Source organism: Leucoraja erinacea, chromosome 2 (assembly GCF_028641065.1).
Source record: "Leucoraja erinacea ecotype New England chromosome 2, Leri_hhj_1, whole genome shotgun sequence".
NCBI lineage: Eukaryota > Metazoa > Chordata > Chondrichthyes > Rajiformes > Rajidae > Leucoraja > Leucoraja erinaceus.
This window is the reverse complement of record NC_073378.1, coordinates 76,092,709-76,119,165: the sequence shown is the minus strand read 5'-3', so window position 1 is coordinate 76,119,165 and position 26,457 is coordinate 76,092,709. Positions and strand designations below refer to the sequence as shown.

The 26,457-nt window shown below is 38.9% G+C and overlaps 1 protein-coding gene across 2 annotated transcripts; it reads right to left on the bottom strand.

Moving 5' to 3' along the window:
- On the bottom strand, positions 1–25,752 carry LOC129711334 (1-aminocyclopropane-1-carboxylate synthase-like protein 1). 2 transcript variants are annotated; one of them, XM_055658934.1, is made up of 14 exons: positions 25,581–25,752; positions 21,295–21,354; positions 20,747–20,820; positions 18,832–18,901; positions 17,143–17,209; positions 16,968–17,065; positions 16,801–16,878; positions 10,805–10,824; positions 7,447–7,530; positions 4,593–4,638; positions 4,195–4,336; positions 3,971–4,113; positions 2,962–3,115; positions 1–792 (listed from the first exon to the last, which is right to left on the bottom strand). In XM_055658934.1, the coding sequence occupies exons 1-14, from the start codon at positions 25,695–25,697 to the stop codon at positions 575–577; spliced, it is 1,371 nt and encodes a 456-aa protein (XP_055514909.1). In that variant the 5' UTR covers positions 25,698–25,752; the 3' UTR covers positions 1–574. The 2 variants fall into 2 exon arrangements, with proteins under 2 accessions (XP_055514909.1, XP_055514900.1); XM_055658925.1 differs by lacking the exon at positions 10,805–10,824 and adding an exon at positions 9,629–9,729 and having other exon boundaries at positions 25,581–25,750.
- Between the last annotated feature and the right edge of the window lie 705 nt (positions 25,753–26,457).

The following is a 26,457-nucleotide window of genomic DNA, read 5'->3' as shown; positions in this document are numbered from 1 at the left end:
TAGGTAATCATTTTTTTTATTTTTTTCCAAATATTTAAAATCACAGAATTTTTAATAGCAGATTCTATTACATTTGATTCTCACTATTTACACATTTCTACTTCAGAAGTCTTCAGTGGACTGAGGGGCTGCAATTAAAAATGGAGAATGCATGTAACAAAAGGAGGCGTCAAAACATTTTAAAAAATCTAAACATCTAAGAGGAAATAAATAACTCAAGTATGAATAATTACACAAATTAGAATCTATTTGCCTCTAAATGTTATTTTAACACTGGTATAAACCAATGCAAAATCAGATGACCCTTGTGTAAAAACCTCACTGAATAGCAAATTTACTCCATAGTGATGACATCCCACCCTAAATAGACATATTTATGTTGTCATTCATTCCTGTTCATACAGCACTTGTTCTATGTATCCATAATATATCCTACGCAAAGCATACTGGGTAACTATACAGTGAGGGAGGAAAAGTTAAATTAGTTCATAGAAAGTTTTTCAACTACATTTTGGCTTCACTCAGTGCCAAATATTATTTGAACAGTTTAGATCAATGTACAGGCGACAATTGCCTATCCTGTTGCAGATGTGAAAGCAGTCACATTAACTATTGCGTTATTTTGTGTACGGGCTTCTGATGTTCTCTGCAGCAATTCTTCTCCCCACTCTGAAGAGTCATCATCCGAACACACCTTGGCAGAGACCAAACTAGAAGGCACCTCCTTCAGATCATCCATTGGAATTGTTTCTGAAACATAAGCTTGTAATGTAACCTTTAACCTCTGAATCCCTGTGAATTAGAAAAATGTAAAGTTAGATTCTACTATAATCAAAAATTGTGTGAACATAGATCCTTTCACAAATAAACAGCCATTTAAAGAGTCAGAAGAATAATGTATTTGAAATGCTGCTTGGATGGAGGGTTCATTTAAATTCCATAAATTAGATTAGGGGGATACAAAATGCTTGTGTATTGAATTGACTTGAGGGTGTCCTGATTACAGATTAAAGCTATATCATGTTAGGTGTACGTCAAGTGCAGATTCATTGCATTTATTCATTAAGAAACTGGATGAGTCACTTCACAAAGTTAAAATACCACATACTAAAGGGTGGTCTGATGTTGAGTGAGGAACTGAGCAGTCATTATTAAAATAGTTTGTTTCCCTCCCTGTTGGATCTCCACACAAAATGAGGTTTTAAAAAGCAGGCTACAAGACTACTTGTCATTCTACTATATCTCAGCTAAAGTTGGGTAAATTGCTGGAATTCTACACTTTGGAGAAACAATAGCGAGTGGTGTTACTTGACTGAGGCACACAGGTTGATGAAGAGAATGGGTTGTGTTTGAATTGCATGCCTGCTTCAGTTTTCAGACAAGGAAGCACAATGAAGAGTGGTGTTGTGGTGCACAATATCAAGGTGCATCTCAAATTTCAATCTGTTCTTTCTTTGCCTGGAATAGACAATAGGTGCAGGAGTAGGCCATTCGGTCCCTCGAGCCAGCACCGCCATTCAATGTGATCATGGCTGATCATCCCCAATCAGTACCCCGTTCCTGCCTTCTCCCCATATCCCCCGACTCTGTTATCTTTAAGAGCCCTATCTAGCTCTCTCTTGAAAGTATCCAGAGAACCGGCCTCTACTGCCCTCCGAGGCAGAGAATTCCACAGACTCACAACTCTCCGTGAGAAAAAGCGTTTCCTCGTCTCCGTTCTAAATGGCTTGCCCCTTATTCCTAAACTGTGGCCCTTGATTCTGGACTCCCCCAACACCGGGAACATGTTTCCTGCCTCTAGTGTGTCCAAACCCTTAATAATCTTATATATTTCAATAAGATTCCCTCTCATCCTTCTAAACTCGAGTGTGCAAGCCCAGCCGCTCCATTCTCTCAGCATATGACAGTCCCGCCATCCCGGGAATTAACCTTGTAAACGTACGCTGCACTCCCTCAATAGCAAGAATATCCTTCCTCAAATTAGGGGACCAAACCTGCACACAATACTCCAGGTGTGGTCTCACTAGGGCCCTGTACAACTGCAGAAGGACCTCTTTGCTCCTATACTCGACTCCTGTTGTTATAAAGGCCAACATGCCATTTGCTTTCTTCACTGCCTGCTGTACCTGTGTGCTGATGAACAAGTACCCCCAGATCCCGTTGTACTTCCCCTTTTCCCAACTTGACGCCATTTAGATAGTAATCTGCCTTCCTGTCCAATGGTCACTGAACTCTCAGTCATGATCTGCATCCATCTCTGATTGTAACAGAGATCATTTCCCATGAAAGATATCCAAAAGATTTAGCAAGGATTGAATAAGCTCCGGAACCGATCTTTGCCATGTGGAAGATGGCCAAATCTAAAAATTTGTTAAATATAATCGGCATTCTATTTTCTTTAGAACTTCAGAAGTGAAAACCATCAGATTGTGGAAATAGGTCTGTTTTAACCCCATTTACTTGCAGCATTATTATAGTAGCTTCATGTCCCGTTAAATATTGTGAATACCTGCTGATGTTGAAATGCTTGTTCATCCATTAAGAGCTCAACAATCATTATTCTTTGCATTCTCTTTAGGTTTAACATACCCAAATTTAAAGACTTGGCTTACCCCTTCAAGAAAATACCTGTAAAAGTATTCAATAACTTTTTGTATACTACTCAAATTTGATCTATTTATTATTTATAACAGTATGTGCAAGATGTGCCTTTTATATCATTTCAATGTTGATGTGCCCAAAGTACAAAATTGTTTATGACTCAATTGGACCCCTTGGTTATGCATTCTTCATCTAATTAAGGAGAGGAAACTCAGTAGAGTATTTGGCTTTCATCTCCATTGACATGATTAATGGGGTTTTGAGAGTATATAAACATAATTGCAAGTTACTGCCTTCAAATGAAAAGAGAATTATTGTCCAGTGCTGCAAAAACAAAGTTAAATGTTATGTGCTTCTTACCCAAATTGATTCTATCAGCAACATCTGAAAAAACCAGTCTGAACCATCCAGGTTCGCAACAGCCAAAAGCAATGCCAGGGTTTATGTACAGCTTTCCATGAATGAGTTTCCACCAGAGATCTATCTCGGCTTCTGTGGTCTGAGCTTTCAGAAACTGTAAAAAAAAAAAAAAAAAACATAATGAATAAGCCAATACATCCGATTTTCAAAAGTAATGCACAATATAGCATGTTCTTTTAATAATCACCCCTCACCTTCAGTCTATTCCAATTAACCTTCAGAGTTCTTCTGGATTTACACAAAGATCAATTGAGTGACAGTATTCAAAACTTTATAGTTCCCGGATTGTCAATTCAATTACCATCGATTTGACCCAGAGAACATTTCATGGAAACTATAATGTACAACCATGGTTAAAGATACAGTTTAGATCAAAAAAACCTTTGTTTAAGTAGTGAGTTTCTAAGTACATCCAAGTATATCTATAGGCATCTCTCTACTCTATAAACTGGCCAACAAACTTAGGATAGGAATTACTAAAAACGTCTCATGGATTATGTATCAAAGACTCATATTTCCTGTAGTTATCACACTTAAACGCTTGTCCATGTGCAAGAGAGTGCTCTTTTGTGCCTTCCAACCAGAAGGTTTCTCCCTCTCTAGTAGAGATCTGCCATTCTTCTTCCTCCTTACCTCTTGAATTATAGGAGGCTGTTCAGCCCAAAGTGTTTTGAATTATTCATTTGGTCTCATTCTAATATCTCAACACTCTCCCAGTGGAACCATTAGCACGACTGCTCCAAACATAACACACATCTTGGGTGGAATTTCCTACAAATGGCATCATTCTGCAGTGACAATCAATTACATGAAGCAGCAGTATAAAACGAGGGGCAGGAGATTCTGTTTTAGAAGCTACATTAAGCATTCTTGCCTAAATTTAGATATTGGCCATATATCCTTGTCCATGACAACTCAAAAGTCAGCAAGGAAAATAAAACATAATTACTTTTCTAAAATCTGCCCAAACGTATAGGCCTGCCGAGTTTTGAAGAACTGGAATCCCAAGTGCAGCCAGACCATCCACAATAATACGGTGCGCTTCCCTCAGTCGCCGTTGATTTGTTGGGATATACGTCTTGTTTATCCATTCTACACAGAAGAAAAGTTTACATGTCTATAAGAATTTCCAACGGAAAATCTAATTTCTCAATAGAAATATATTTAACCTACCTCTATCAGCAATTAGCTGTCTCAGAATGCATTGAATAGGCCCTGGACATCGATGAAAACTGGCTAGGCGATTGAGCGCAGAACGGATTTCTTTGTTCCTTGTATGCAAAACTGCAACACGTATCCCACACATGGCAAAATCCTTAAAGTGGAAGGACAGTAAAAACTTCTATTAACATATGCCAAGGGAAATTCATTGCTTAAATAATTGTCAAGCTGCAGAACCATGTCATCTAAATCAAACGTGTTAATTTAGTAATTTTATTTTAAATAATATATTCCCTGCTAAAATGACATTTTAAAGAACAATTGTCCTTAAAAAAAAATGGAATAGTTCAATAGAATCTCATAAGGCAACACTTTAATGAACAATCACTACAAGATAAAATGTAACATACCTTACTAAATCCCCACATAAAGTGTATCCTTTCTGGATCTGGTGCACTGTGAATATGTACAATAATTATTACCATTCAAAAATAAGTTATTAAGAAGCTGCATAAATCTGCAGAACAAAAATATTTCCAATAAACAATCAATAGAAAAAAACGTTGTTTTTACAAAAGTGATGGTATTCTCCACCTCAGAAGGCAGCTAAGGCCAGGTAATTAAATATATTAATGGACACTCGGTCATTGATTAAATTCGACAAACTCAATAGATTCCTGTATATTAAGGGAATTAAGGAATATGGGGTTAGTGCAGTAAAATGTCATGAAGGTAAAATATCACCCATTACCTCACTGAACAGCTGCTTTGGTGTGAGAGGCTAAATGGCCTTATTTAGCTTTCAGATCTAATTTTCTTATGATCCAATTTTGAATTGTGACAAGACAGCAACAAGGCTGGTGAGATGGACAGAAAAAAATGTTGCAATGTTTAAGACAAATTTTGACGGAAAAGGAATGGGAATTTACACGCAATGGAAGGGCACAGAAGGGTGGAAATTAGAATATGTGCTCCAATGCAAGAACAAATGTAGCGGTAGATAAAATTATGAAATAATGAAATGTAAATTTCAAAAAGCTACAGTGTACAAAAAATAAAAATAATTGACATTTGTGTACATTTAAATCGATCTAATATAGTGATTTCAAAGAAAGGGAAGTCGTTTGGAATAGGATCTTTAAATGTTTGGTGTCCAGCAGACAGGATTAATAAAGTAACCTTTCTCGAGAAGAAAAAGCAAGCAAGCAATATTGTAACTTTTGAAGAAACCTGAATATGTGAAGTATGATCTGGAGAAAATGCAGATCAATGAAATCGTTTCACTTAGACACAAAAAGCTGGAGTAACTCAGCAGGACAGGCAGCATCTCTGGAGAAAAGGAATGAGTGACCCTTCTCGTCCCGAAACATCACCCATTCCTTCTCTCCAGAGATGCTGCCTGTCCCGTTGAGTTACTCCAGCTTTTTATGTCTATCTTTGGTTTAAATCAGCATCTGCGGTTCCTTCTTACACAAATTATTTTCCTTGTTTAGTTTAGCTGTTAACAAGCTAAGAAACTGACAAAAATTAAAAAAACACAAAATGCTGGAGTAACTCAAGCGAATCAGGTGGCATCTCTGGTTCTCCGGAGAGGCTACCTGGTCCGCCAAGTTATTCCAGCAAAGTGAGTCTTATTCCAACACTGTGCATCTTTTTTGTAAGTCAGCATCTGCTGTTCCTAGAGTCTAAATTTAAAAATGCTTAAATGTTAATGTTTAGTCTATGGATGTCCATCTGATAAAGTGTTAAGTACTGATTTGTCAGCAAAATTAAAGACCATGGCATGTTACTTAATTTCAAAATTGTTCTGGGATGGAATAAAAACAGTAATAGCAGATACATTTCTCGTTTTTTTTTCCAAATTGAGTGAGGTAGTATTCCCATTGTGTAATATTAATATATTAGTTTATTTTCTCAATAGCTTAATAATCTGAAATGAATATACAAGGCTCAATTTTAAAATCTGTGCATTGCACAAACTTAACATTAAACAATGACAAGAACAGTAAACCCCCCCCCCCCCCCCAAGGAAGTAGACAATCTTGTGAAATAAGCAATCACATCACAAAAGGAATTTAAAACCAAGATAGGAGAAGTGACACATTTCAGTGGAAAGAATTTAGAGAAGCAAATAATCTAAAGAATAACATTTTCAAGTGGGTGCCAAACACGGAGTTGGGAGTATATGTATATAAATCTTTGAAGGTAGGAGGACGTTAAGGAAGCAGTTAAAAAGACGTACAAGATCTTTGGCAGAGTACAAAAGCAAGAAACTCAAGATGTGTGAATATAAAAATATTTGTTCAGCTAACAGTTGTATGTCTAATTCTGAGCTTCAGGAAAGGCCAAAGGCCTTAGAAAGGGTGCAGAACAAAATGTGAACGGTTCTAGGGACAAATTTCCAGAGCTGGGAATAAATTACTAAATGTGGGAAACACTCAACAGCCCAGTCGGCATATGTGAAAAGACGAGTAAATTAACATCTTAGATCAAAGAAACAGTCAGAATGTCATTAGAATTAGAACAGCTGGGATTCCTCCCTTTAATCCAGGAACGCTTGAGTGAATATTAAATAGAAGTGTTCAAAGACAAAAGTTAAGATGTTAACTAAAGAGATAAAAACTATTGCAGGAGGGTTGAGTCGGAGAACAATTATTTCTCGTTACCAGCAGATGTTCCAAATGTGAATGCCATAAAGAAAAACTTCTTGGATAACATAATTACAATCCGTTTGTCTACAGAATTCAGTACTTAAAGGGTATACCCTTTCAAAACTATGGGGGAAGAGTTAGAGAACAGCAATGATCGGTGAATGCACGAGACTGCACATCAAACACCAGCAAGATTTCAACAAGCCACAAGATAGTTTCCTGTGCTGAAACTGCTGATTGCTTCCTACATTTTGTTTCTAGATTTCTGGCTACTGCAATATTCTTTGAGTTTCCTCATGTACTGTAATAATTCTATATTATTTTCTATTTTTTGAATGCTCCAGCAAAAAACAAATAAAAATGATAAAGGGCAATCAACCCTTGTTGTATTTGGTACTATTTATTCCTACAAGACATGCTTATAAAATAAATCTCTGAATTACAAGGAATAGAAGTGTAGAGATATTTGACTTTACTATTTAATGCATGGATTTTAATTTCGTTAAATTGGTCTGCAGATACCACTCATTCTTCAAATCTGTAAAACATATATAGTTAATGGCATCCTATTACCTTTGCAGATCAATCTACATAAAATAATTCACATGCTTACTTCAAACTAAGAATACTGGTGAAGTTGATGTCCTCGAACCGTGATAGCATGTAAATTTCATCCATTATTACATGCAATTTGTGTCTACAAAATGATCAAACAAAAGTTAGAGGAAACTCCCAAATTATATATTTATTTTAATTATTTCAGGGCCTGAATGATTATCCTTTTCCTGATTCCTTAAATCTCTCTGCTCCAGCATCCCAGATGAAAACAAGATTTTTGACTTACCAATTTTAAGGATACACTTAGGGATTTCCTGCCCACATTTCCGCGCACATCCATGTGCTCAAGACAGATTAAAGGTCTGGTTAGTTACTCAAAATGCTTTGCACAATTTGGACATAGTTTCAGATTTTTATATGTATGTTTAACTATCCAGATATTACTATGTTTTTTGCTTCAGTGCAGTTTGCTATTCAGCAGCCATTCAATTTCAACTGATTTACCACATCTATGTTTTGGACTCTTTTTAGAAAATAAATACGAACCTTGCTCCTGTAATCTCAAATGCAGTTTTATAAACATCCATCAAAAGACCATAAATGCATATTAAGATTATATATGGAAAAAAAAAAAAATCACCATTCCCAAGAATCTTTAAAAAGATTGTCTTAAATGCACTTATGGGCTTTCCATTCCACAACACACTACCACCAACAGCCACCCCAGTACTGATTGTTTTTTTTAAATTAAAGAAATAAGTTAGTCTACCAGTGATTTTCCAGCATCCTTGTTTCCAGAGCCTTTCTGGATTATCCGTTTTGCAAGACCAACAGAGGCCATGGTCTCCAAGTTAAGTCCAATGGTACCGGAACGGTCCACCTAGGTGCCGAGATACCAGCCCTCAGAGGCATAGTCGGCCACAGAAGTAGGCTATGGGAATGGATCTGGCCGGGTTGGAGTTCCAGAGCCCCAGCCACAGGGGACCAATTCGACTGCCGATCAACCGCAGGGATCTGCTGTGGGAACAGATCTGCAGGCTCTGGCCAGGCCAGAGCTCCACAACCTTGACCGCAGTGGGCAATTTCAACCCACCAATCAGCGCGGATGTCCTGATGAGGTCAGAATTGTGGCCTCACCCGGCCTAGGCGCCACATTTTCAGGGGGGGGGGGAAATTTCAAGTGCGATCTTGTAATTTTGTCCGGATTAAGGAGGTGCTGGAATAGGAAAAGGAGGTCCAGTTGCTGGAAAATCGATGGTGGATTTAAGCATTGAGGAATGACATCACCAGATGAGCTATTTACACTAACAAATAAAATTAAAAATGTATTCATTCAGAGATTCATGCAAATTTAAATTTAATAATAAACCAATAAAATAAAAAGCATACACTATCTTACTGCATGTGCGAGCTCCTGTTATCCTGCTATTTTTTCCCACCTAATTTTCTCACGCTTTGGAGACCAATTGCAACCACCTTGTCCAGGAACCTACATACAGGCTTCAATGCTCAGGATGCAGTGGCCCCTATGAGTAGCTGAAGTGGCATTACATGCACATTGCAACCTACTGTGGCTATAACTACAGGCTTTAGTAATTACCTGCTTTATACACTTCTGCATCATGCCATTTTGTATTAAAATAACTTTTTAAAATCCAATCCGATTCAGATAAAACCCATTGTATGATAGAGGGCAGAACAGTCTATAAATACAATAGTTTCCATAGCAAGCTTTGACTTCACACAACTAAATCACTTGTTATTCACCAAGTCTAATCAGACTACGATCTGCTCCAAGCCACTATATTATTAGTAACTAGCTGTGGAAGTTTACTCGTTCCCTGCAGGCATATATCCAAACTTCACCACAGAGCAGAAACACCAAGTATAAAGAAAACTTGATGTGCCACTATATATAAAATGCAATAAATGTCATCCAGCTATCCTGCACTCAACATTTAATTGTACATTAAGATACATATATATTCTACAATAGATCTACTGTTTAATAGCTTGTTGCTTTGCAAGATATACAAAAATTCCATTAATACTTTTAGTTTAACGTGTACAGCTACACTCAGTTTCAGGTATTTACATTGTAGCCCCATATCTGTAAATGTTTTTGTTCGCATGCAAATAAAGATTGGCAATCACTCTGCAGCACTGATTAAAGCTAATTTTGTATTGAAACTTTCATTATGACAACATTGCAGCCCAAACAGTGGTAGGACTCAAACCTGTGTGCAAAGTCTAGACAGTCTTTCAGTAACTGTTCAGGGTAAATGTCGCCTAACGGATTGTGAGGGTTGATCAGGATTAAAGCTCTGACTCTGATGCCCTGAAAAAAGAAAAACCGAGAATCGAAGACGCTGAAGGTAAAGAAATGGCGAGTTTTCTTAGTCGCCATTCCTTAATTAACAAACAAATAACTAATTAAAATAATATGTAACCATGCTGCAATTAACATACTTCAGAAAGATATACAGTGCCAGAGCTAATTAGACCAAGTGTATTGCAATTCAAAGTAAAAAAAATAAAATAAATGCTTTCTTATCATTTAGGGCCCAGGATTTTTTTTTTAAATCCTAAAGTTTTGGGGCATTTTCGATTATTTTCTCTAAAATTCCCCAAATTCGACAAAGCACAAAACTAGCTGGGGCACTGATTGCATAATTCAAGTTACATTAAATAAACCATTTAACATCATAAACTTAAATGACACAACCTGTGTGTTAACTAATCTGTTCTTAAATTGAAGGAAACAAATCTGCAGGACAATGTAACTGATACTTTGACTAGGATTAAAAAAAGACTTGAAATTAAACTCCTCTTTCTAAATTGCTATGCAATTGATTCTGCTGGAAATTGTTTGGAGATATTAAGAGCAGGCAAGATTGGGATAGTTTCCAGGTTAATGTGACAAATTGAACATTTCATGAATTGCGAATAATGTCTGTAGAAACTTAGCCAAGGAAAAAAGTGAAAAGACGCAAACAAGAAATGTAAGGACTTTGCTGCATGATCCAAAGATTGAACAGCTTTTTCCATGAAATATAGGTGTAATATTCAATATATATTCCATGTCAGACTAGATCAATGCTATTCAGGATCAAGCCCAACATTCAGTAGAATTAAAACAACTATAAACATGCCTTTGTCAGGTATTAGCATTATTCATTAGTAATTCTACAATTTGGGAGTTAACTTCAAAATGTTAAACTAACGTGTTGTAACAAGAAAAGGACTAAGTCTGTTTCAGTTGCAAGATACACAAGGTGGAATTGAATAAGTTAATGAATTTTCAGTGCAATTGGGGAACTGGAAATATAAGAATGAGTTCAGTAGATTGTGTTCAAACTGTTTATATATAGTAGGAGCTGCATACTCTACACCACTTTTGAAATATGATTTACCTGAACACAATGGAATCCAACTGTAGAAACAGACAATATATATAACTACTATAAATACAGATTTGGTGTAAGATAAAGGATGAAATTATCATGAATGAGAAATCAAAATAAGAACATTACACTGCTATTGTTGCCCTGACTCTTATCAACAGTAGTTTCACAGATTGCGAAGGATTAATAGTTAAATTAGATATACAAACAAAAACAGTAACTTTATAGTAATATAATTCAAGGTTTGGAGAAGATGTATGATTTACCATCATCTCCAAATTGTTGGGACCAGAAAACTCATACCGAAATCATACAATTGAAAAATATGCTGAAATATTACTTCAGGATTGACAAAAGTAAAGGAAAACTGTTTAAAATAATGTTGAAAAACTGTAGCATTTCCCCAGGACACCCAATTTACCCAAACATGAATGAAGGTCTCAACCCAAAACATCACTTATTCCTTTTCTCCAGAGATACTGTCTGACCCGCTGAGTTACTCCGTCTTTTTGTGTCTATCCAAACATGAATGACTGATACAAATTGCTCAGTGTGATGAAGACTTAAGATTAATTGAAAGTTGGAATAAATAGAAGATTAAATGGGTGAGATTTGCTTTTTCATCAATGTGAATCCGATCTTGTTTCAAATGATAAGCATAGTGTGGACTCTTATGAAAACAAATGTCTAATCAGGAAAAGAAAAAAAGTTATACAGAAAGGTTAGAGGAAAAAGAGCTTTTATTTTTTAAAAGATGCAGGAAGCATGAAAAAAATCTGACTACATCAAATCCATGTTATCTATTGATTTACTACCCAATATTCACACACTCAAAGTTGGGTGTGTACTACTGGAATTACTGGAAATGTTGATAAAGTGGCACATTCCTCTATGGCTTTCTCCAGCAAATCCCGCTCACCTTAAGATAAATTAGATTTGATGTCTTGTGCCAACAAAAATTGAAATATCAATGGTCTATGTGTGGCCAGAGCAACAATTGGAGTTGTAATCAGCAACATGAACATCTGGGGGTCAGAGAGACGGGCAGATGTGCAACAAAGCCAGGGTCCAGAGTGTAGGTAACATTGGTGGCCCAGGTCACGGTCAGGATCAGGAACATGGGTAGGATTACAGCCACAGCAAGGGTCTGCATTGCTTGAAACTTCCAAGCTAACAACTACAAGCTTAAATTTATTTGGAAGTTGGAGTTGATTGCTGTATGCCACTGCAGCCTTGGAATCATTGCCAGCAGTCTTAAAGATTATTTTGTGTTTTTGTTAGAGCATACTCCGTGCCCCCATCTTCCACGAATGAGGACTTAGTTTATAGATGACCTAACAAAAAAATTAAACTATCCGCGCATTGTCAGACATAATATTAATAATTGTGAGACATCTGGATTGCGGCAAGCAGGTTTGGTCTCCATATCCAAGAGGATGTACTTGCTACAGAGGATATGCAATGACAGTTTACCATACAGCTTCCTGACATGGTCAGTGTGTCTTATCATTGTCATATGTCAAGATTTGTACAATTGGGCCACTACACGGAGTGCAGAAGATTAAGGAGAGATGTAATTAAAACTAAATACTGACAGAATCCAGTAGGCTGCAAGCAGGCAGAATGCTTCAGACTAGAACCAGGATTCATGCTCTCAGGAAATAGGTTAAGGAATTTAGGACTGGAATGGGGGAGAAATTTCTTAACTCGAAGGTGGTGGATTTCAGAAATTCTCTACCACAGGTGGTGAGGGAGGCCAAGTCATAACATGTGTTTAACAAGGAGAGCAAGCAATTGGTTTCTAGACACAAAAGGTAACAGTCTGTGGAGAGCAAATGGAAACAAACATCAAAATGATCAAATCAGGGGACTGTAAGTAACTTATTAATATAGAAGACCAGTCAGAATCATTTTGAATGGCAGAGTAAACTTGAAAGCCTAAATTACCTAATCCTGCTGTTTTTCCCACCCCCCGTTTCTAATATTAAAAAAATAGGAATAATGGTAACATGCTGACAGTGTTAGCTGTTTAAAAAAACGAATTTACTATTATTAATTAGTTATTTTGGGCTCATAACAAAAAACAGACAGCAGCAATAAAATGCAGTTACAATAAGTGAAATGGTTAACAGTAAAATGACTAAGGTAGTCAACTATCTCAAATAAAGTGGCAAGAGATGGCAGCATACGGATTAAACAAATTTTGAACATAGAGCACACAAAACTCCATTCCGATCCAAAGAAGGGGAACGGGAAAGCACAGCGAGGCAGAGTAGTAGGAAATAAATTGGACCAACCAGGGGAAAAAAATGTAATAAAAGCATCAGCAATCATAAAAAGTTTGAAATAATAAATGAGGGGATGTAGATAATGATAAGAGCAAGGTAAGATGCTGCAAAAAAACAAAAAAAACAGTAATACAAGGATGGAGACAAGAACATTAGTTAGATTTTTTAATATTACAGACAACAGGAGATCAATACAGTTTCACAATGATTTAGTTTAGTTTAGAGATCCAGTGCGGAAACAGGCCCTTCGGCCCACTGTGCCTGCGCCGATCAGCAATCCCCACATATTAACTCTATCTATCCTGCTCACACTAGGGGCAATTTACATTTATACAAAGCCAATTAACCTACAAACCTGTACGTCTTTGGAGTGTGGGAGGAAACCGAAGATCTCAGAGAAACCCCACACGGTCACGGGGCGAACGTACAAACTCCGTACAGACAGCACCTGTAGCCGGGATCGAACCAGGGTCTCTGGCGCTGAAAGCGTTGTATGGCAGCAACTCTACCGCTGTGCCACCATGCCTGATTTCAAAGAACCCTGGACATAAAGCTCCTGGCAATTTCTGCATCATGAAGGTCATCATCAATTAGGTTAATCAGCCAAGCACTTTAAGAGAATCCTCCAGACAACAAACCAGAATTTTTTTTAAAGCACAAAAAGGTTTCACAGAACACAAAATAAAGACTGAAACATGTGTAATAGAGTTAAAATATCAAATAAGCTTAATGAGCATTCTAGCTTAATGTTGCCTTCCTTATAGCAAGACAATCAAACCTGTGCATAATACTCCAAATGCAGCCTCACCAAAATCTTGCACAACTGCAACACAACTTTCCAACTCTATATCAATGCACTGACTGATGAAGGCCAACGTACCAAACAACTTCACCACCCAGTCTACCTGTGATCCCATTTTCATCGAACTATGTACTTGTACTCCCAAGTCTCTCTGTTCTACCACACTCCCTAGGGCTCTACCATACACAATGAAAGTCCAGTCCTGTTTTGACTTCCCAAAATGCCACACCTTAAATTTAACTCAATTAAATAACATAATTTGCCATTCTTGAACCCACTTACTTTTCAGATCGAGATTCAGTTGTAATTCTTAATAACCTTCTTCACATTCTACAATACCATTTATTACAGTATAACCTGCAAATTTACTAATCAATAATGGACCCAATATCAATCGCTGAAGAACATCCCAAGTCACATGCTTCAATTAAAAGAAAAAAATCATCGTCACTCTTTGCCTCCTACCATCATGGCAATTATATATCCGATTAGCTGGCTCTCCCTAAATCCCATTCAATTTAACCTTCCAAACTAGCCTAAAATGCAGAACCTTGGTAAAAACAGATTTGACGCACAACCATGAACTATCTTTAACTAGTCCTTCTCTATCCAAATGCTGGTACATCCTCTCCCTCAATCATCCCCATCCACCGAGTAACTTACCCACTGCCCTGTAGTTCACCGGCTTGACCCTGCAGCCTTTCATAAATAACAGTATAACACTAGCCACCTTCCAGTCTTCCAGAACTTCACCTGTGACTAAAGAATGTTACATATCTTTCTGGAGGTTTTGTTTTTAAAATAGCAAAAATAATTTAAAAAACAATAGATGGGTCCAAGTAAGGAGATGTCAATGGGCAGATGAAGCCTGGGAGTGAGGGAGTGCTGAAGATAGCAACAGGCTATTTTTGGAGGCTTCAAAGGGCTGCAGATTAGATTTGATAAGAAACTAAGGTAACAAATGGAATTACAGTGCTATCCATAATGTTTGGGACAAAGACCCATCATTTTTTTTATTTGCCTCTGTACTACACAATTTGAGATATGTAATAGAAAAAAAAAAAATCACATGTGGTTAAAATGCACTTTGTCAGATTTCAATAAAGGCCATTTTTATACATTTTGGTTTCACCATGTAAAAATTACAGCTGTGTTTATACACGTTTCCCCCCCCCATTTCAGGGCACTATAATGTTTGGGACACATGGCTTCACGGGTGTTTGTAATTGCTCATGTGTGTTTAAATGCCTCCTTAATGCAGATATAAGAGAGCTCTCAGCACCTTGTCTTTCCTCCAGTCTTTCCATCACCTTTGGAAACTTTATTTCTGTTTATCAACATAAGGACCAAAATTGTGCCAATGAAAGTCAAAGAGGCCATTACGAGACGAGGAAACAAGGATAAAACTGTTAGAAACATCAGCCAAACCTTAGGCTTACCAAAATCAACTGTTTGGAACATCATTAAGAAAGAGCACTTAAGAAACAGAGCTTACTAATCGCAAAGGGACTGGCAGGCCAAGGAAAACCTCCACAATTCTCTCTATAATAAAGAAAAAAATCCCCAAACACCTGTCTGACAGATCAGAAACACTTTTAAAGAGTCAGGTGTGGATTTGTCAATGACCACTGTCTGCAGAGGACTTCATGAACAGAAATAGAGGCTACACTGCAAGATGCAAACCACTGGTTAGCCACAAAAATAGGATGGCCAGGTTACAGTTTGCCAATAACCACTTGAAAGAGCAATCACAGTTCTGGGAAAAGGTCTTGTGGAGATGAAGATTAACATATCAGAATGATGGCAAGAGCAAAGTATGGAGGAGAGAAGGAACTGCCCAAGATCCAAAGCATACCACCTTATCTGTGAAACAGTGGTGGGGGTGTTATGGCCTGGGCATGTATGGCAGCTGAAGAAAACTGGCTCACCTATCTTCATAGATGATACATCTGCTGATGATAGTAGCATAATGAGTTCTGAAGTGTATAGACACATCCTATCTGCTCAAGTTCAAACAAATACCTCAAAACTCATTGGCCGGCAGTTAATTTTACAGCAAGACAATGATCCCAAACATACTGCTTAAGCAACAAAGGAGTTTTTCAAAGCTAATAAATTGTAAATTCTCGAGTGGCCAAGTTAATCACCCAATCTGAACCCAATTGAGCATGCCGTTTATATGCTGAAGAGAACTAGCCCCCAAAACAAGCATAAGCTAAAGAAGGCTGCAATACAGGTCTGGGAGAGCATCATCAGAGAAGACACCCAGCAACTGGTGATGTCCATGAATCACAGACTTCAAGGAGTCATTGCATGCAAAGGATATGCAACAAAATACTAAACATGACTATTTTCATTTACATGACATTAATGTCCCAAACATTAAGGTGCCCTGAAATGGGGGGGACTATATATAAACACAGTTGTAATTTCTACATGGTGAAACCAAAATGTATAAAAATGTTTTTTATTAAAATCTGACAATGTGCACTTTAACCACGTGTGATTGTTTTCTATTACAAATCTCAAATTGTGGAGTACAGAGGCAAATAAATAAATAATGGATCCCAAACATTATGGAGGGCACTGTATAAGGTGGCATGATGAGTAGATGTGAACAGTGGGTGGAGGAGGGAAAAGAGAAAGAGAACAGAAATCGAGTGGATTAAGTATGTAGGTGATTGGTAGATGGAATCAAGTTTGGGGGAGAGCAGTAAGAGAGAGAAACAGGGTAACAGGGGACAGAGTGGTGGAAGGAGGGAGCATACTCTTAATACAAGCATATAAACACTTTTTATGAAATGTACATCCCAATTCCTGAAGACGATAACATACTACTTTATCATGCATCTGTACATAAATCGGCTTTCCTAGCAAAAATATTACATCTGGGTCTAAAACGTAGCAAAGCATACCTTTTCCTTTGCATGCTGCATCCCTGCTTCAAGCTTATCCACTGTTAGTCGAAAGGGTAAACTTTCATATTCCGATATCTAGAAATGAATATTAAAATAAATCTTAGCCTATCCAAAACAGTATTGTCAATGAAAATGGAAACAAAGGAAACGTATTACTCACGCACCTTACTATCCAAATTAACATGCACAGCTTTCACTTCCCCATAAAGGTCCATGTATGGATTCACGCCACCATAATAGGGAGTTGGAATCAGGTAGCCATCTTAAAAAAAGAAATATGTTTAATTGGATTTTAAATAGAACAAGTGAAATAAAATAAAATGTAATGGATGCACCCACCTCCAGGGTCAAACAAGACCATAGAAAGTGCAGCAAAAATGGAACAACATCCATTCATAATTATAATCTGAAAAGAACCAAGTACATGGAGTTAATATTGGTATTATTATAAAAAAGGCAATGGCCAATTATGTATTTTTAATATTAGCTATATTTTGATTAACTAAAAATATTTCACAACCCCCATGCCCAAAGACCACAGACTATTTAACATCACAATCACATGCAACTGAACTTTTGAAGAATAATTTGAAACAAAACAAAAAGTCTCTTTATGCTGCAATCATTCAGAGAAACCGCAGAATTTCTCACACCAAAGCCAAGACCCAGTGCTTAAATTTATAACGTTGTATCTTTACATTGAAATGCAATTTCACAAAACAAAGCAATTTATGTACTCCTACAGTAAACAGAAACAAGAGTTAATTTAACTCAATCCAAAGACTTCATCTTATTAGGTATATGTTGCAGTTAACTACAAATTTTGTGAACTTAACGCTGACATTTGTAAGAAAACATTTATTTACTGATCCACCAAGCAAGAATTTTAAAGGATACTCCACAACAAGGCCCTGCACATTATGCGCCTTTTGCAATGCAACGTCATATCTGAGGTGGCCAAAGCAAGCCCCAGCAATATATTGAAATAAAGCTGCCAGCAAATCATGTCTCCAGAGATAAATGGCATCAGCTACAATAAAACAAATACTGAACATTCATTAGTATTCTAAATACTTCAGAAACATTCCAAAAAAATCATAATTTCTCAAATCTAAAATGCTTCCAGGCACCCAAAAATCTAAATTAGCAAGCTTCTGGTAGATATTTCAAAAATAATAAATTTTCAAATGAAACTATTTAAAATATTTGTAAATGACAAACTCCTCATCCATGGCGTACGCAATTCCTCTCTTTTATTTAAGTCAGACAAAGTACTCTTTACATCTTCTTGGACGTGTCCCATATCATCATGGCAGGGAGTCCAAGCACGAATACAGGCATTTAGCCCAAGTACCCTAAACCACATTGAAAGACCATGGAAAAAAACAGCATTAGAGCTCCACCTACTGCCTAACTGCAAATGCTGACAGTCTCATCATCATTATCACACAAACTATTGACCTTTTTTTGTCATTCTATCTATCCACAATGAAATTTACTGGATAATAATCACAACTGACTATGAATCGACTGCAACAAGGGTTTTCTCCTAACTTCAATAAAATCACAGAAGTTTACAGTTTGGTAAACAGAATAATCATTTACTTTTCTCCTCCAACTTTGAAGAAGGTATTGAAACAAGGTATTGAAAAAAAATATGGCAAGTATATTTCTCGAAGCTGAAGCTGTTGAATGAATTGATTCTCCATATATGAGAAATATTTATGGAACCAACTTACCAACACCCTATGGAATCATCTGGATAAATATCAAGATAAAAATTGTAATATCTTAATGAAAAATTATACGCTGGCACTTGGGAACACACACGTTTAACAATAAAAATAAGCTTTGTTGCATTTTAACTACACAAGTCAAGCACTATTTCCATATGCTTCCTTATTTCACTGAAAAGCATTCTATATTAGAAAGACAGTTTCAGGTCCAATTGCTCAACCCCAAATAATAGTATAACATAAAAGAATAAATGAGCTGTAAAGACAAAAGCAAACACTGGGCATTTCTTACCTCCTCTGAATGTAATGTTTTTGGAGCTCTGGTATAATCAGTAAGAAATTTCGCAATTTCCTCCCTGAAACTAAAGCACACAGTTAATACAGAAAAGAATCAACAACTTTGATTCATTGACATTGTAAATAAATAATGCTACAGCCTAAATTGAGAAAAACATAATTTAAACTATCCTTGAAATCAAGTCCTCAATAATCAATTTCAGTGTGAAATGATAATAAATAATGACCATCCATTACCCATGCACACTAGTTCTATGTTATCTCACTTTCTTATCCACTCCACAAACACTTAAGCCAATTTAAAGAGGCTAATTAACCTAGAGACCTGGGGGGGGGGACTGAAGCACCTGAAGAAAACTCACGCAGCCACAGGAAGAGTGTGAAAACTCCACACAGACAGCACCCGAGGTCAGGATTAAACCCTCTGACACTGGGGCAGTGGTTCTACCAACTGTGCCAGTGTGCCTCCCTAATTCCTCATCTTCCACTGGATTAAAACGTGCATCTTGCACTAATCCAGGAGCCTAACCACTACATTACCATACAAAACCTAAAGCAAATATCTTAGTTTAAATACCATTAATCAATTATACTGAATTTAATCTGGATGTAGGGTATATGATATTGATCTTCAAATAGCCAGCACTCATATCTCAGACTAAAACTAGATTGTACATTATTTAATGCTTCACAACTTGATATGCTGGCTGTGAAATATATAATTACTAGGTCCTTTTTCCAGCTAAATTTGTAGTATTCTGAATCAAGGCAAGAATATTAATTTGAACGGTCTGAATCTGAATCCAGGTTAGAAATGGCACCACATAGAACATAATTGTACAACATAAACCACATTTCATTGTTTCAATATTGGTTTGTAAAAATGTCATGTAATTATCAGTTTAGTTAATACCACAACCAGTAACTATACTTTTGGTACATGTAAATGTCATGAGTTGTTCAAGTTCTTAAGGGACCCAAGATAATAAATTAGTTGTGAACAAGTACAAGGGGCAATTGATGAAACGGTATAAAACCATAAGCATTGGAAAATGTATATAGAAATCATAGAGTGGCTCATGAAGCATCACATTTTTGTAAATTGTGGTTGCACTACAAGATGACGCCCGAGTAGGTGACTCTTTATGGGCCAGTCCCAGAAGAGGATCTGCTACAATTGCTCCAATCTTAAATCTTTTCATTGTGAATGGCTTGATTGTAATCATGTATCGTCTTTTTTTTTTGACTGAAGAGCATGCAAACAAAAGCTTTGTACTGTACCTCAGTACATGTGACGATAATAAACTGAGCTAAACTGAAAAGAAACATCTTCATTTATAACTTTAAGATCAGTTGAAAAAAATAAAATATTTTCTCATTCTAACAGGATTCATTAGAAACAGAAGATCAATACACGCAGATTCTAGAAATAAGTATAGAAGTATATGAATATAGACGACACTGAAAATATTCAATGGTCAGACAGCATTCTTGAGAATCTCTCTCTCCACAGATGCTACCCGACCTGCTCAGCTTCACCAGCATTTTCTGTTTTTGTACGTTTGTTAGAAAGTAGACTGCTTTGTTTTAAATATTTATTTAAAGTAGACTGCTACGTACTGTCAAACTAAGTTCAGTTCTGGCTATACATGCTTTTTGATAATACTGTGCCATCAGGATGATGGGAAGAGGGGTGTAGGAGGAAGAAGAAATATGTTTTCACTTCACTTGTGTGGTAACCTGGTACGGTTGAATGGTCAATCACAATAGAATTTAGGTTTTAACTGCATCTACGAGGAGCACACAAAACATTCCTCCTGTTCTCATATCAAAGCTAAAAATTACCCAATGTTTTCTAATGTTCATACAATTGTTTGATTTCCCTTTAGAAATTAGCCAAATATACTTGCCTCTCAATTCCTTGAACACAGGAATATTGTAACAAATCAGGTGCAATACTCTTTCCACCATTACGTCTGTTGAACTGTGGCCAGGGATTTAAAAAAAGATTGCATTTACACACGTATCAAAAATTAAATGTTGAAGTCTTTAAAATCATTTAATCTTTCAATAAACAAATATGCTACAGCTTTATATACTGAAATCTCAATTTTGGTGAGAGTAGATTAATAATTCAATATAAATTTAATTCTGACATAAATGTAACCAAATGAGTATGATTTACGTAAAATCTACATCTAAAAATATTTCCACCAATCTACAAAAGGATACACAGGACATTTATTATCACATACACCAAATGGTGTAGTGAAATTTGACTTGCCATTGCAGCACATGAATAAAGATAAGACACAACATTAAAGAACTTAACAATAAACATAAAAACATCCCCCCACAATGGGGGGAAGGCAGCAAAGTCCAGTCCCATCCCGTGTTCCCCTGTTATCTACTACTTTCAATATTCAAAATGTCACTTTTCAGTCTTTTATATACTTACCCACTCTTCTATTAAGTCAAAACAAAGTTTGTTCTCACTAGTTCCCAAATTAAGGATGCCCTAAGAGAAAAGAATTGTGTTTTATTGTCCGTTTGCATATATACATACAAAACATTCATCAATCATGTTATCACACTTCAAGAATTCTGTACACTTGATACTGTATATAAATCTTCTGGTCTAATGAAACCAAAGCAGATTTGCCTCGGAGGGTGGTGGAGGCAGGTTCTCTGGATGCTTTCAAGAGAGAGCTAGATAGGGCTTAAAAATAGCAGAGTCAGGGGATATGGGGAGAAGGCAGGAACGGGGTACTGATTGGGGATGATCAGCCATGATCACATTGAATGGCGGTGCTGGCTCGAAGGGCCAAATGGCCTACTCCTGCACCTATTGTCTATTTGATTTGACCTTGTGTGCATCTCTCTTGCAAGATCAGCTCCCCAATGACGTGCAGATGTTCAATCTAAATGACTTACAGATTAACTAAAATTTACTAAAACATTCGGAGAATGTTGATGTTCCAGCTGGTATTGTTAAGACATTTGGCAACTCTTCAATTAAGTACGTGAGCTTCAATTGGAGCCAACATGTTTGACCAATTTATCTTCTCATATCAAAAGACTAAATTTAATGTATGCCAGCATTTTTGACCCAGTGACTTAGCAAAAATGATACATAAAACAGTGCTGAAAATCTCATTGCTGTTCTAATAAATATGAACGTTTGAGATTGCATTTAAGATTATTTTCTTTCCATCAACTGCAGGAAATAATCAAAAGTCAGAAAACATGGTCTGCAATTGAAACATGAACTAAGACACAAAATAAGCCATGCTCTCTCCTCCTGTGCAACTTCTGTCTGCTGCAAATATTAATTTTCTGCTACTGTTACTTAGAAAAGCACATATTTTAAAAGCACATATTCATACTCTTTCACTATTCCCAGAATATATGCAGTTCCAATAACACTCAAGTAGCTCAACCCCATCAGCACCCGACTATTCCTTCCACAGGTACACAAAAATGCTGGAGAAACTCAGCGGGTGCAGCAGCATCTATGGAGCGAAGGAAATAGGCAACGTTTCGGGCCGAAACCCTTCTTCAGACTGATGGGGGGGTGGCCTGGGAGAAGAAAGGAAAAAGGAGGAGGAAGAGCCCGAGGGCTGAGGGAGAGATAAGAAGGGGAGAAGACAGCAAGGGCTATCAAAATTGGGAGAATTCAACATTCATGCCCCCAGGATGCAGACTCCCCAAGCGGAATATGAGGTGCTGTTCCTCCAATTTCCGGTGCTGCTCACTCTGGCCATGGAGGAGACCCAGGACAGAGAGGTCGGATACGGAAAGGGAGGGGGAGTTGAAGTGCTGAGCTACCGGGAGGTCAGATTGGTTAATGCGGACCGAGCAGAGGTGTTCGGCGAAACGATCGCCAAGCCTCCGCTTGGTATTGCTTCCCCAGTATGTGCCATCTACAATTTGCACTACATTAATTTGAAAGACGACTTCAACATCTCAATTTCCTCTACAAATATCATACCATGCTGATATGGACATAAATCACTGTTCTTTCATTGACAGAGTGTTTAATGCAGGAGCTCTCTCCTCAACTGCTTTGTAACATTACTGCAGTGGGTCAAGGTGGCAGCGCTTCTGCACTTTCTCAAGGACTTTGCCAGCCACCACACACAGATCTAGAAAATGAATTTCAAAAAGCTTCCTTCCAGGTGTCAGGAGTAATTGCACTCAAAATAATTTGCTGGTATTAACCGATAGTTAAAATAAAATCATTGTCAAGATTACACCAGAACACATCAATATCACTTATTCCTGGATTCACTGTAATCTAAAGACATTCTATACCATACCGAGCCAAAAGGCTGGGTATACATGTTTATTGAGAGGGGTCAGTAACCTTAAAAAAGATAAGTTTATATTTTAATTAGATATTTGTTTTTAATTAATAGTTTGACATGTTTTAAATAAATGGTTTAGTATGTTATTTTTTAACATCATTTATATCATTAAATTGTTTTTAAAAGTGACTGATTATTTGGGACATTTAAACACCTTAAAACATATCTTAGAACCAAAGACCATCAGCAGGGCATCAGGATTTGACTCCCAAGGGCTTGGCTGTCATTCAAGACCCAGTGTGCTCATAGGGCAGTCACAAATACTATCAAACAAATGGAAGCGGCATAGCCACAAAGGCCACACAACTGTAGCCACTTGCCCAACTTACTCGTACCCACAATTCTCTACATTTGTTGTTGTTGTTCCATCCTACCTCCATAGTAGTGATCAGAACTACAAACATTATTTCAGCCATTCTTAACCACTGTTTTGTGATTTGACTATTCTTTTGCACTTCTCATTTCACCACTTATTACATCTACCTACCAAAACAGACCCTGACAACTCCTGCCAAGAATTAATTTGATTTGCCATTTACCCGTCATACTGCAGTCCACACCCCTCTTCCACACAGTGGAATCAAAGATCTTATAGCGAAGCAAGATAGGCTACTCCTGCTAAATGCAATGGACTGACGTGTAGTACGCAGTGGAGGGGATCATGGGCATTTTCCACGCCCATTTTAGCAACCTGAGCCTACCTAACCCGACCCGACTCGCACTGTAATCAATGTTGCGGGGCAACAGTTTGTGTGGGTCAGATTCATAAATCTGTCAGTTCAAACTTCTTGTCAAGAATAAAATTTGATTCTGGTAATTGTCTTTTTTAATGTTTTTTAAATCATTTCTTTTTAAATGGCTCACAAACAGTGTTTGAGTTGATTCTGTAGCAACCGGAACCGACCCGACTCGCAGGGTGATTGACAGGGGGGGGGACTTTTTGTGCGTGATTATAGGGTTAGATTCATGATTCTGTTAGTTCATAATTCTGTTGATTCTTGTTAAGGAATAAAATGTTTATAAACACACATACATGAAAATTATATAAATGTATATAACACACACTATTATGTTTATTCTAATCCAATAATGAACTTTATTTCAGACTAGACAAGGGACATTAAATAAGAAACATTGTAAATAAGAAACATTGTCTTGGGGCACTCTCTCTCCCCGCTGCCCCGGGCCCCGCACTCTCTCTCCCCGCTGCTATAAGATCTTTGGTGGAATAGTCATGCAGTACTGTGTCTCACAGCTCCAGGAATCAAATCAACATTAACCTCTGGTGCCAATTATGTGCAGTTGGCATTCTTACTGTGACCATGTTTGTTCCAACCCCCTATCCCGGTTGCGCCAGATTCCTCCCATATCCCAAGTGTGCTAGCAACTGTAAATTACTCCAACATTGGTGGGTAGTTAAGTGAGAATGCACAACAGAAAAAGATAATTTGGTAACGAAATGGGATAGATGATATTGCTCTGAGAAATGGCAAAATTCAAGGGTGTGAATTAATTCCTTTCATTGCCTTAAAAAAAAAAGAAAAATCGATGCCGTGCTGACTTGTGGTGGTTGGGGACGGGGCTGGGGGGGGAGGGGACGGGGCTGCGGCCGGACTCGGTCCCGGCTGGGGGTTGGGGAGGGGACGGACTCGGTCCCGGGGGCTGGGGACGGGGTTGGGACAGGGGGACGGACTCGGTCCTGGGGTGGGGGGGGGGGGGAGGGGGACGGACTCGGTCCCGGGGCTGGCGACGGGGGGGTGGGGGTTGGGGTTGGGGGAGGGGACGGGGCTGGGAACGGACTCGGTCCCGGGGCTGGGGGGGGGGGTTGGGGACGGGGGTGGGGTTGGGACGGGGGCGGGGGGGGGGGGTTGGGGGGAGGGGACGGGGCTGGGAACGGACTCGGTCCCGGGGCTGGGGACGGGGTTGGGGACGGGGTTGGGGTTGGGACGGGGCTGGGGGGGGGGGGTTGGGGGAGGGGACGGGGTTGGGGACGGACTCGGTCCCGGGGCTGGGGGGTGGGGGTTGGGGGAGGGGACGGGGTTGGGGACGGACTCGGTCCCGGGGCTGGGGGGGGGGGGGGTTGGGGGGGGGACGGGGCTGGGGCCGGACTCGGTCCGGGGGGTTGGGGTTGGGGTTGGGGGACGGACTCGGTCCCGGGGCTGGGGGTTGGGGGAGGGGACGGGGCTGGGGACGGACTCGGTCCTCGGGGCTGGGGACGGACTCGGTCCCGGGGCTGGGGACGGGGCTGGGGACGGACTCGGTCTCGGGGCGGCCCTGGACTGGCGGCCTGAGTTAGGCCGGGCTGGAGGATCGGCATCGTCCGCAGCTTCGCTCCCGGAAGTTCACAACTGCGCCGAGGGCCCGGCCTCACCCTCACCTGGGGGTTAGTGCACTCGTCGTACGGGTCTGCTTCATAGATGCTGGAGCTGCAGTCCAGGGCGCTGTCGTCGCCAATGCGCCGTCCCCTCGCCGACATATCGCCCTCGGCCGCCATCACTCACCGGTCGCCGCAGTATCTCTGGGCCCGACCAATGACGTCACGGCGCCTCCGCCGGTTAAAGAGACCGCGCCTGATTGGCTGCTCAATGGTCATAGCGTGACACAGTGTAAAAACAGGCCCTTCGGCCCAACTTGCCCATCCTGGTCAACAATGTCCCAGCTGCACTAGTCCCACCTGCCTGCACTTGGCCCATATCCCTCCAAACCTGGCCTATCCATGTACCTGTCTCACTGTTTCTTAAACGTTGCATACACAAAAATGCTGGAGAAACTCAGCGGGTGCAGCAGCCTGAAGAAGGGTTTCGGCCCGAAACGTTGCCTATTTCCTTCACTCCATAGATGCTGCTGCACCCGCTGAGTTTCTCCAGCATTTTTGTGTACCTTCGGTTTTCCAGCATCTGCAGTTGCTTCTTAAACTCTTAAACGTTGCGATTGTCCCAGCCTCAACTACCTCATCTGTCAACTTGTTCTATACACCCACCAACCTTTGTGTGAAAACGTTACCACTCAGATTCCTATTAAATTTTTTCCCCTTCACCTTAAACCTATGTGCTCTGGTCATCGATTCCTTTACTCTGGGCAAGAGATCCTGTGCGCCTACATGGTCTATTCGCCTCATGATTTATACAATATGATACGATAGAATTTTATTTATCCCAGGAGGGAAATTGATCTGCCAACAGTCATAAAACACAAACTACATGAAACATGAAATTAAAGGGATGCTTGGAAAGGATTGGGGATGTGCAAAGATT

Bases quoted from the DNA above. Each gene is read 5' to 3' on its own strand.
- LOC129711334 (XM_055658925.1), bottom strand. From the start codon at position 25,697: ATGGCGGCCGAGGGCGATATGTCGGCGAGGGGACGGCGCATTGGCGAC. The intron at 18,902-20,746 runs GCAAGTATATTT...TGTGTGCTTTAG, and splicing joins TGTGTTCAAGGAATTGAGAG to TTTCAGGGAGGAAATTGCGA. The intron at 3,116-3,970 runs GTAATTATGTTT...TTTTTTTTACAG, and splicing joins TTTGGGCAGATTTTAGAAAA to TTTCTGAAAGCTCAGACCAC.